The following is a 12,342-nucleotide window of genomic DNA, read 5'->3' on the forward strand; positions in this document are numbered from 1 at the left end:
GAATTCATAAGAAAAGAAAGAAGAAAAAGGTGTATTGCATGAGAAATTGAGTTTAATTTTTAGAGTAGTCTCATTTATTCAAATGCGGTGGTATTTTCTGTGACTCTGAATGCATGACATGAACAGTGCATATTTAAATTTTAATAAAAAAATGTTGATGTACAAGGAACAGGGATTTAGAGAATTATTATGACTTCCCTGAAATAAACAAAAATTTAATCCTTGAAGCAAAAGAAACAGAAAAAAAAAAGGGATACAAAAGCAAGGTCCACGGCTTTGAGCATCAATGACTAGGGAGGTCAGACATGATTAAAAACTCGAAGAGTTATTTCCCTAGTCATATGCTCGTGGTGTTCTTGTGTCAAGTAATCCTTGAGACAAAAAATTTAGAGTCGAGATCAATTGCAATTAGCAGAATATGCCAAAGGCTTTGAGCACCACTGTCTGGGAGTAGCTGAAAGAAAAATCAGAACTTCAAAAGAGTTCCCCAATTAAGTGCTTGTGGTGTTTCTGTGTCAAGTAAAGCTTGAGACAAAATATTTAAAGTCACGGCTAGGCTCAAGGTGCAAAGCACCAAAGAAAAGAAAAATTTTTGTGTTCAAGGGTTAAATTGAGTTACAAAAGATTAGAGAATTCATAATATTATCCGGATTCTAATTCCGAATGACAATGACATCCTTCTGATTCAAAGAAGAATGGGATGCCAAAACTATTCAAGATTGCAGTTGTAAACCCCACTATAAGAAGAGACATGAGCTTAATCGAACTCTCATTCTCATACAAATTCACATTCTAAACCTATATTAGTTTTGGTTGCTTGAGGACAAGCAACAATTCAAGTTTGGTGTTATGATGCGTGAGCATCTTTCCTATCTTTTCCTAGTGAATTTGCATTTAATTTGTTGAGTTTAATCAAGAATTAATTATCTTTTAACCACTATGGATGCTACTTTGAGTCGTGTGCAATTCTGTTTATTTTAGGTATCATTTGGTTGAATTTGATGGAGCTTCCGCAGAAAAAGAGAAGAAGGCTATATAGGACAGGAACAGCTTAGAGAATGGAGAGGAAGCTTGCACAAATAGAATCAGCACAAGAATTAAAGGAGATGACAGCAAGGAGCGACACGTGCGCGTACCTGACGCGTACGCGTGACATGCGCCACATGCAGAAAACGCAGAAAACGCTGATTAATTAATTCTGATTTAAAACTTTGTTTTTTATTTTAAAAAAGGAAAAGATATTATTTTAGTTTTAGAGAATAGATTTTAAATTAATTTGGATTAGATATAATAGGGAAAAGAAACTTCCCTTTTGAGTGGGATTCCCATTAGTTAACTTTTCATTCCACCTCAGCCCAATTTACAATCCTTATTTTCTCTCTGAACCATGAGCAACTAAACCTCCATTGTTAAGGTTAGGAGCTCTGTCTATTGTATAGATTGATACTATTATTTTTCTATTTTAATTCATGTACTGATTTATATTTCAAGAATTGTTTTCGTCTTTATCTTATGAATTTGGGTGGAATGAAAGTATGACCCTCTTTCTAATTGAGTTCTTGTATAACTTGGAAAAGCTCTTTACTTGAACAACAGCTTGAAAACATATTCTCGTAAATTTCTAATTATCTGGACTTAACGGGATACGTGACATATAATCCTCTTATATTTGGGTAATTAGGATTTCTGTGGCATATAAACTAGAATTGAACTTAACCCTCTCTAAGTGGAATTAAGTGACCAAGGAATTGGTGGTTGATGAAAGTTAGAGGAGACTAGGAAGGTCTAAGAAATTAGGGTCTAATAACATATAGTTTGCCATGAATTAAATCTTGCATGATTAAAATAGTTAGTAAGAAAAGTCAATCCGGAAAATAGATAACTCTAAAGCCTTAACTGCTTCTCCATATTTTATTCCCAACTTATTTATTTGCCTGCCTTCTGTTTAATGCTTTTTGAACTCTCAAACACTATTTTCTGTTTGTCTAACTAAGTAAATCACTTAACCATTGTTGCTTAGTCCATCAATCCTCGTGGGATCGACCCTCACTCACCTGAGGTATTACTTGGTACGACCCGGTGCACTTGCCGGTTAGTTTGTGGTTATAAGTTCCGCACCAGTCAGCTTGTCATCGACACCGAACTGTCACCGTCACCGAAGCGTGGGTCGACGTCTGGCTCTGACAGTCTGACCTTCTGTGCTCTTGGCCTCTCCCGCGGTGAGTACTCAGTAGTCAGCACTTCAATCTTTTCCTTCTTTCAATTAATTTCATTTATTTGGTGTCAAAACTGTATGAATTGAACAGATTTGAGTTCATGGTTCTTGTTCTGTTTTTATAATCTTTTCCTTCTTCTGAGTTCTTGTTCATGGGTTCTTGTTCTGTTTTTCAATTAATTTTTTTATTTTGTTAATTATTCTTGTTCTGTTTTTCAATTTTGTTTATTTTGAATTTTGGTATTTTGAATTTTGGTATATAAATTCAATTCTGCTCTGTTGGATTTGGCTATATTGAATTTTGTTGAATTCTGCTCTGTTGAATTTTGGGGTTTAAAATTTAAATTCAATTCTGCTATGTTACTTATGTTGAATGAATGTCTTATGAGTTATATGGATTGATATATTTGTCTGGATTCTGGATTGCTGTCATTTTGAATTTAGATGGAAGTATTGAACAACTGATCAGCAACTACAACATAATTTTGAATTTAGATGGAATAGCTGATCAGCAACTATAACATAATTCTGTACAAAAATCTCAGACAGGTTCCTTAGCTACCGTGTCCGATGTGTTGGAGCAAGAGGCGCTTGCTCGATCCTTAGTCACCAGTGGGTGGTGGTGCCTGCAAGAGACTCCGATGCTTAAGTCAGTACGGGATTTAGGCAGGATTTTTGTAGAATTGGAATATGAGTTATACCTGTGTGCTCTAGTGTATTTATAGTAGCGTTTGACGATCTTCCTTTGAGATAAGTTTGTTATCTCATCTTATCTTTTATGAGTGAGATTATATCTTTGGCCAACCGCTTCCTAGTAGTCGGTGGTCCTTTCATTCTGGGCCTCCTTGGGCCCCTGTGGCGTTTATCCGACCTCTTTATGAAGAGGTCGGTGGTGAGCCAACCTCTAAGGAGGTCGGTCAATTTGTTTTAGTTTGACCCGGACCTTCTAGCTCGGTCCTGGGTATTAACAGTGCCCCTGCTTTGAGCTTCGACTTTTCCATGAGATCGTGCCTTTGTGGGCCTCGACCTCTTTGGGAAAGTCGGGCTCAAGCATCTTTCTTTGGTTGTTCCTGGCTAGCTCTTTCTCGTGCGAGTCTTGCGTTAGTAATGCGAAGTGTTTTTGTCTTCGCTCTTTAATTGCGACATTACTTTCGAGGGCGTTAATTCCTTGGGAGTGTGACAACGTCTTTAAGGCCTTATTGATTGGGCTTTTATTCGTTTTTGCCGTTTCTTTTTCCCTCTTTAAACTTTGTTTTGAAATTAAAGGAAGGGTTTTTGCTCTTTCAGTTTCCTTTGTTCCCTTTTGCTTCATTTTTCTTCTCGCTTCTCTGCGAAAATTTTTTTTCCTCTGGTTCCTTCAACTCTGCCCCAGGCTTTCTTCTTCTCTGAAGCTTTTTGGTGGGGATTGCTCGTGTCTCGCTTGTCTGTTGCTGTCGCTTTTTCTTCATTGTAGGTTGGTGTTTGTTTCATGCTTTTCGTACTTTTGTATCTGCCTTGCGTTGTCTCCTGGTGATGTTGCATGTTTATTTTCTGAAAAGTTTTGATCTTTTTATTTTGCTATACCTTTGAAGAAATGTTGTCGCCTGGGTTTCTGATTTTTTCTTTGAGTTTCTCTTGTTGAGAGAGTTAGGGTTTTAACTCGCAGCATTTCTTCCTTTCTGTATTCTGCATTGTGGCCTCCAAAGGGTGCCCCTGGGTTTTGATTACTTTCTTGTGAACCTTGGGGCGTCCTTTTGTTTGGCGTTTACTTTTTTGCTTTTGTCCGAGTTACTTTGGTGGTGATGCTTCTTTCGTTTTCTTGCTGTAGGTGTAGTTTTCTATGTCTTCTCGTAAGAATATTATTGAGATGTCTACAAAGGTCCCTCCCGGTATGGCTGACTGGTTAGATTCCATAGTTTTAATGTGTGTGAGTATAGCAGACCCAGAGTATTGTGAGAAGTTTAGGAGGTTCCATAGGATCTACGAGAATAGGGAGGATGAGAAAAATTATGAGCTGTTGTCGCCCGATCCTGAGGAGAGGGTCAGTTTTTCTCCCTTAGGTCGGGCAGAGCATCCCTTCTTTTATGCGTATGACTGCTTTTTTACCAAATTAGGTGTTATCCTTCCCTTTACTGCCTTTGAGACCGATATCCTTTGGAATTGTAATGTAGCTCCTTCTCAGCTCCACCCAAACTCTTGGGCTTTCATGAAGATTTTTCAGTTGTTGTGTCAGGAGTTGGGTGTATGACCTACCATTTCTCTTTTTCTTTATTTGTTTGTGATGACCAAACCAGGTTCGACCAAGAAGAAAGCTTCTTGGGTTTCTTTCCGAGCCACTCAAGGAAAGAAAATCTTTTCTATTTTTGATGACTCTTTGCATGATTTCAAAAACTTTTATTTTAAAATCTGGGCTGTTGAAGGTGTCCACCCCTTCTTCTTAGATGAGAACAAAGAACCGACCTTCCCTCTTTGGGGGCAAAAGGATCCTATAGTTCTTAAGTACCCTTTAGAGAGTCTTGATGAGGTGGAGAGGGCCTTTGTGGGTGTTTTGGAGGAGTACTGGGGGGAGCCTCTTCATCTGGATACTAAGAGATTTTTAGGGGATCCTTCCCTTCTCCACTCCGAGCTAGGTAGTGTCCGACTACTTTTTTAGAGATTTTTTCTTTTGTTTGTTATTATATTTTGTTGCTATCCATTGTGTTCCTGTTTTCCTGGTTTCTTTCAGAAATGGTGTCGAATTCCGATTCGATGAAGGTATTCCGCAAAACAAAAAAGGCGGTGGCTGCCCAGAATTTATCGAAGAAGACGTCGGGGGAGTGATCTTCGCAACTCCCTTCGAAGAAGCCAGAGTCTGATCCCCAGGGTCTGAGGAAGGTCATCCCGACTCCTCGAGTTCGGGTGGCTTCAGGTGATCCTCCCTTGGCGACCTCGGATGCTCCCTCTTTTTCTACTCCCCTGGCCCACCTCCCAAGAGGCCGAAGTCTTTCGGGACTTATGATCTCGACGATAAGGAGTTTGATGGTGTGGTTTTTGCTACAAAGCTTATTGGTCCTCATAGTAAGGTACCCACCGATGATGTATCCATCCTTCATCACCTTGACTTCATCTCCAGCAATAGTATTCGGATGGCTAATCTTAGTGCTGCTTTGTCTTGGGACTTCCGGAAGTCCCCTATCCACACTTCTAGTGCCTTTCTTGAGAAGGCCAAGGCTGATTATGATAGGGTGGAGAGTTTGAGGCTTGAGTTGGAGGCAAAGAATGTGGGACTGGAGCTCATGGTGGAGAGGGAGAAGGCTCGGGCTACTGCCGCAAAGGCTGCTGCGAATTTGGCTGAGGATATGGCCAAGAAGGCCAAGGAGAGTTACACCTGGACCTATGGTCAGCTTCTGGACGTCAAGGAAAAGCTCCAGTTTGCTTATGACAATTATGCTGAGCTTCAGGGCCATGTGGTGAGTGGCATGACTGCCCTCTATGAGTATTTGAAGGCTCAGGTCTGGGTTCTTGCTCCAGAGGCCAACCTTACCTTATTTAGTGTGGATAACATTGTTGAGGATGGTAAGATCGTGCCAGCTCCTGATGTCGACGAGGTTCCCGCACCAGATCCTTCCGCCAAATCCTCTGTGGCTCCTTCTTCTGAGGCGCCCCGACTTGAGGCAGATCCCAAGGTCGAGATCTTGAATGGTCCGGACGGTGTGGTCAGCGCTACGCCGATCTCAGTCATCCCTTCTTCTCCTTAGGATGTGGCGACCGGAGCAGTGCTAGACCCTTTGTGATTCTCTCTTTTATCTCTCTGTAATTATGTATTTGATATAGTCTTCTGACACTTTATAGTTACTTCTTAGCAACTTTTTGTTTTTAATCAAAACACTTCACTCTTAGGCTATAGTTTAGGCAACCTTTATGTCTTTAATGTTTTAATTTTTGTGTTTAACTGTTCTGGTGGTGCGCTGGCCGACCTCGGTGAAGTACTTTCATCTTTTGGGTTGTTTTCTCAACCTTTATACGGCCTTATGTTTTGGTGATGGCATCCCTTCGTGGGTTCTTATGCCCTAGGGTTTAGGCGTTTGGAGTCTTTTCTTGGCTGGCATCCTCTAAGGTGGTGTTCGTTCTATGAACTTCTACCTTTGCCTTTTTGGACTACACCTTTTCTTATTGACGACTTTTATTTTTGGTGATGTTGTCCTTTGTTGGTTGGCGTGGTAGGCTTTGGTCAGCGTCTCTTTAACGACCTCATGGTAGTGTTCTTTCGTGAACCTATATCTTCTTCTGTATTTGCGTGAGTTTAATGCTACTCCATTTTCTGGGCATTTTAGTCCTTCACAGCTTGACCTTTGTAGGCTTTTAATCGATTCCAATAACTTTTTTGGGTAGTGTTCTTGTTCAGAACCTTTCTTTCAGTTGAATTGGATGACTTTGGAGCCTCTCTTGATTTCGTGATCTGCTTTTGCTTTTTAAGTAGCATCTTTTTGGACGTCTACCTTTTAGCTTCAGCAACTCGGGTACTAGGTTTTTTTTAACCTTCCTTTGGCCCTTGTATGGCGTTTGTTCCCTTTTTAGTGATCCTTTAATTGGTCCGACTTCTCTGTCGGGCCTTCTCAAGTTATTTTTAGTAATCCCACTCTAGGCTGACCTCGTCAGGCCACCTGATACGGGTTACTTTTATAACTTCTCGCATTAACTGGGGCTATGTCGCTTCACCTTGCCGACCTTTCCTAGTCGGACGATGAATTTTGTGTTATTCTGTGCGTAAATTAATGTGTCTTGGTAGGAAACTTTTTAGGGAAACTTAATTTTTATTCAAGTATTAAAATAACTAGACAAAATATAAATATGAGTATGTACATACGAGGGCTTACCCTATTAGTCGGGCAGCTTTTAGATCTTGGCCTGGTGCCTCATTAAAAAACCCTTTAGGGGAAAAAGAGCGCACCCTGGCCTGAAACCTTTTTCTAGCTGTAGTACCTTCTTAGGTTACAGGCATGCCTGGACCTCGGGAGCTCCTGCGCTTGGAGGTCGGTCACCATATAGTAACCATTTCCTAGTACTTCTGTGATTCGGTATGGTCCTTTCCAGTTGGCTGCTAGCTTCCCTTCTCCCGACCGACCTGCTCCGATATCATTTCGGATGAGGATGAGGTCGTTGGTAGCGAAACTTTGTTGGATTACCTTCTGATTGTACCTCATGGCCATTCGACGTTTCAGGGCTTCCACTTGGATCTGAGCTTTTTCCCAGACTTCAAGAAGCAGGTCGAGTTCTTCCTTTTGTGCTTGGGAGTTGGTGTCATCGTTGTAAAAAATCAACCTAGGGGATCTTTCATCTATTTCTTCGGGGATTATTGCCTCCACTCCATAAGCAAGTCAGAAAGGTGATTCCTCCGTAGTGGAATGCGGCGTCGCCCGGTATGCCCATAGGACTTGTGGGAGCTCTTCAGCCCAGGCTCCTTTTGCGTCCTGCAGACGGAGTTTCAACTCGGCCAGTATGACCTTGTTGGTGGCTTCCGCCTGTCCATTGGCTTGTGGATGTTCTACTAAGGTGAACTGATGCTTTATTTTCAGATCAGCTACCAGATTCTTGAAGCCTGTGTCAGTGAACTGAGTACGTTCGTGATGGAGTAGGGAACCCCGAAGCTTGTGAAAATATTTCTATATAGAAACTTTCGACTTCTTTGGGCAGTAGCGGCGGCCAATGGCTCTGTCTCAATCCACTTTGTGAAGTAGTCTACTCCTACAAGGAGGAATTTGACTTGCCCTAATCCCTGGGGGGAATGCTCCGAGGAGGTTGAGCCCCCACTTTACGAATGGCCAGGGTGAAGTGACGCAGATAAGCTCTTCGGAAGGGGCGATATGGAAGTTGGTGTGCTTCTGGCATGGGGGGCACGTTTTGACGAACTTTGTTGCTACCTTCTGTAAGGTCGGCCAGTAGAATCCGTCTCGGAGGACCTTTTTGGATAGAGCCCGTGCGCCGAGGTGGTTACTGCACATGCCACTGTGAACTTCTTCCAGGACCTCCTTTGTGGAGGAGGTCGGGACGCATTTGAGGAGGGGTGTTAAAATCCCTCTTCTGTATAGGATGTCGCCTACGAGGGTGTAATATTGTGCTTCCCTTATGAGCTTTTGTGCTTCCTTTTTATCTGCGAGGAGCATTTCAGATTTAAGGTAGTTGATTATGGGTGTCGTCCACCCGTGGTCCTGGTCAGATATGTTCAGGACCTTCTCTACCTCCGAGGTCAATGGATTTTGTAGGGTTTCTTGGATGAGGCTTCTGTTATTGTACCCTGTTTTGGTGCTGGCTAGTTTTGAAAGTGCGTCGGCTCGGGCATTTTGTTCCCGAGGTATGTGTCGGATCTCATATCCCATGAATTTTTTGAGCTGTTCTTTGGTTTTGTCTAGGTATTTTTTCATGGTGGGATCCTTTTCCTGGTAACTTCCTTCTATTTATGAGGTGACTACTTGTAAATCGCTGAAGATGGTAAGCTTTTGGGCTCCGACTTCCTTGGCCAGCTTCAAACCAGCCAGTAGGGCTTCATACTCGGCTTGATTATTTGAGGCGGGAAACTCGAACCTTAGGGAGAGTTCGAGTTGGGTCCCTTGGTCGCTCTCCAAGATAACGCTCAGCTTTATTTGATGAGCCATCAACGTAGAGGTTCCAATCAATGGGGGTTCCTGGGGTGTCGGTGCACTCTGCGACGAAATCGGCCAGGTACTGGGACTTGATGGCCGTCCGAGCTTCGTACTTGAGGTCGAATTCGGACAACTCGACTGTCCACTGTAGGATTCTTCCAGCCAAGTCAGTTTTCTGTAGGATACCTTTCATGGGTTGGTTGGTCCGTACTCTGATGGTGTGGGCTTGAAAGTATGGTCGAAGCTATCGGGAAGTAAGTATGAGGGCGTAGGCAAACTTTTCTATCTTTTGGTAGTTTAGTTCAGCCCCTTGTAAAGCCTTACTGATAAAGTAGATGGGCTGCTGTCCGTTATCGTCTTCTCTAACTAGCGCTGATGCTATCGCCCGACATCCAACGGCGAGGTATAGTATTAGTTCTTCTCCTTATTGAGGTTGGGTCAAGATAGGTGGTTGCCTTAAGAATGTTTTAAAGTCTTGGAAGGATTGTTCGTATTCTTGGGTCCATTTGAACCTCTTTCCTTTCCTTAGGGTTGCATAAAAAGGTAGAGATCTTAGGGCCGATCTGGCTAGGAACCTGGACATGGCTGCTAGCCTTCCGTTCAACTGCTGTACCTCCTTGATGCAGGTCGGGGTTTTCATGTTGAGTATAGCTTGATATTTGTCTGGATTTGCCTCAATCCCTCTTTGAGTGAGCTTGAACCCTAGAAATTTGCTGGCTTCTACTGCGAAAGTGCACTTTGTAGGATTTAGTCTCATCCCGTGCTTTCTTATGGTGCCGAATACTTCGGCGAGGTCGGGTAGCAGCATTTCTTCTCTTTGTGTTTTTACCAGCATGTCGTCTACGTAGACTTCCATCAGCTTCCCGATGTGGTCGGCGAATACTTTATTCATCAACCTCTGATATGTAGCCCCCGCGTTCTTGAGTCTGAACGGCATGACTACGTAGCAGTAGTTTGCTTTCGGAGTTAGGAACAAGGACTTCTCTTGGTCGGGTTGATGCATCGGGATCTGGTTATACCCCGAGTAGGCGTCCATGAAGGAAAGGTACTTGTATCCCGACAAGGTGTCGATATTCAGGAGGGGGTAGGGGTCTTTTGGGCAAGATTTGTTGAGGTCGGTGTAGTCGACACACATCCGCCATTTTCCATTTGGCTTTCTGACCAGCACAACGTTGGCCAGCCATAGTGGGTATTTGACCTCTCTGATGAACCCTGCCTCTAGCAAGGCCTATACTTATTCCTCCACGACTTGTGACCTTTCTGGGCTAAGCTTTCTGTGCTTCTGTTGTACTGGTCGAGATCCGGGGTATACTGCCAGTTTGTGGCACACTAGTCCAGGGTTTATGCCGGGCATGTCCGCATCTTTCCATGCGAGGAGGTCGGAATTGTCCTTTAGGAATTAGTAGTTCCTTTAGATCTTCCTTTAGGTTCGCACCTATGTTTGTTGTTTTATTCCTGGTGTCTCTGATTTGGACCTCTTCGGTGTCGCCTTCTGGTCGAGGACAGAACTCTTAATGGGCCCGAGTTCCCCCTAGTTCGATGGTATTAGCTTCCTTTCCTCTGGGGTCGCCTTTTAGGTTCAGGCTTTCATTATAGCAGCGTCGCGTGAGCTTTTGGTCTCCTTTGACGGTGGCTATGCCCTCCGGCGTTGGAAACTTCATGCATAGGTAGGGAGTGGAGACTACCCCGGCGAGTTGATTTAAGGTCGTCCGACCTATAAGGGCGTTGTATGCGGAGTTCACGTCAACCACGATATAGTCTATGCTCAGTGTTCTGGAACAGGTTTTCTTTTCGAAGGTCGTGTGCAGTGGGATGTACCCAAGTGGCTGGATCGGGGCATCTCCTAGCCCAAATAGGCTGTTGGGATATATCCTGAGCTCCTTTTCTTGCAGTCCGAGCTCATCAAAGGCGGATTTGAATAGGATGTCCGCGGAGCTTTCCTGATCGACCAGTGTTCGGTGGAGGTTGGCATTAGCTAGTATGATGGTAATGACCAGGGGGTCATCATGTCCAGAGATGATGCCCGCGGTGTCTTCTTTAGTGAAAGTGATAGTGGGGAGGTCGGGTGACCTGTCTCCTTCTCTGATGTGGTATACTTCTTTGAGTTGTCTTTTGTAGGATGATTTGGAGATTCCTCCTTCTGTGAATCCTCCGTTGATCATATGAACATGCCTTTCCGGGGTTTGAGGGGGACGTTCAGCTCGTCCGCCCTCTTCATCTCTTCTTCTCTTTTTTGGCTCATCTGTTCTGTTGGCTAGGAATAGATCTAGTCTTCCTTCTCGGGCTAGTTTTTCTATGACATTCTTCAGGTCATAGCACTCATTAGTGGGGTGCCTGTAGATCCTGTGATATTCGCAGTATTCGGTCTGGCTTTCTCCCCTTTTGTGTTTAATTGGGCGAGGAGGTGGGATATTTTCTATGTTGCATATTGCCCGGTAGACGTCCACTAAGGATACCCGAAGAGGGGTATAGTTATAGTATTTCCAAGGCTTCTCTGTGGATTGGTCTTCCTTTTTCTTTGACTCCTTATCTTTTTCCCGAGGTGGGTAGGAGAACCCGGCTTTAGAGGTTTCTCCTAATCGGGAGTTTTCCTCTATATTGATGTATTTTTCAGCCCGTTCTTGTACTTCATTCAGGGATGTGCGGTGTTTCTTAGATATAGAGTGGCTGAAGGGCCTTTCCCGTAGACCGTTGATAAGTCCCATGATGGCTGCTTCTGTGGGGAGATTCTGAATGTCTAAGCACGCTTTATTGAACCTTTCCATGTAGCTGCGGAGGCTTTCCCAATCTCCTTGTTTGATTCCTAGCAATCTTGGAGCATATTTGGCTTTGTCCTTTTGTATGGAGAACCTGGCTAAGAATTTTTTAGCGAGGTCGTTGAAGCTTGTGATTGATCTCGGGGGCAAGCTGTCGAACCACTTTATTACCGTTTTGGTCAGGGTAGTCGGGAAGGCTTTGCAATGGATTGCGTCCAAGGCGTCCAAGAGATACATCCAACTCCTAAAAATGCTGAGGTGATGGCTCGGGTCGAACGTGCCGTCATATGGGGTCATGTCAAGAGCTTTGAAGTCTTTTGAGACCTTAGCTTTCATGATTTCTTTCGTGAACGGGTCTTGATCCTTGTGGCGGCTGGTTTCGTGGTCAGATCGAGCAGTTTTAGTTTTCAAGTCGGCTTCGAGTTTTAGGAGCTTGTCTTCCAGCTCCCGTTACCACCTTGTTTCTCTCCGGAGGTTTCGCTCGGCTTCTCGTTGTCGTTCAGCTTCTTGTTCGAGCTGTTTGAGGCGATCCTGCTGTTCACGAATGGCCTCTAAGATTTTTGTGCTCTGGGGTTGCTTTTCTCCCTTGGAGTGGTGAGCATCTTTCTGGGAGGTTGGTGTAGCTTCTGCGTTTTGTAATGGCGTTCCTTCTTCTAATCCAGAGGTGTGGTCATTGGTAAGGTTGTTTTCCATGACGATTGGATGACTTCCAAGGTCCCTGGCAACGGCGCCAATGTTCTGAGGGTTACCTGAAACTGGGAGGTCGATCGCG

At 43.8% G+C, this 12,342-nt stretch overlaps 1 protein-coding gene across 1 annotated transcript; it reads right to left on the reverse strand.

Moving 5' to 3' along the window:
- On the reverse strand, positions 10,326–11,906 carry LOC107610834. Its single transcript, XM_016312828.1, has one exon. It carries the CDS (start codon positions 11,904–11,906, stop codon positions 10,326–10,328), a length of 1,581 nt encoding a protein of 526 aa, XP_016168314.1.

This window comes from Arachis ipaensis, chromosome B08 (assembly GCF_000816755.2).
Source record: "Arachis ipaensis cultivar K30076 chromosome B08, Araip1.1, whole genome shotgun sequence".
Taxonomy (NCBI): domain Eukaryota; kingdom Viridiplantae; phylum Streptophyta; class Magnoliopsida; order Fabales; family Fabaceae; genus Arachis; species Arachis ipaensis.

What these genes read in the sequence shown, in the direction of transcription:
- LOC107610834 (XM_016312828.1), bottom strand. Translation starts at nt 11,906, where the DNA reads ATGAAAGCTAAGGTCTCAAAAGACTTCAAAGCTCTTGACATGACCCCA.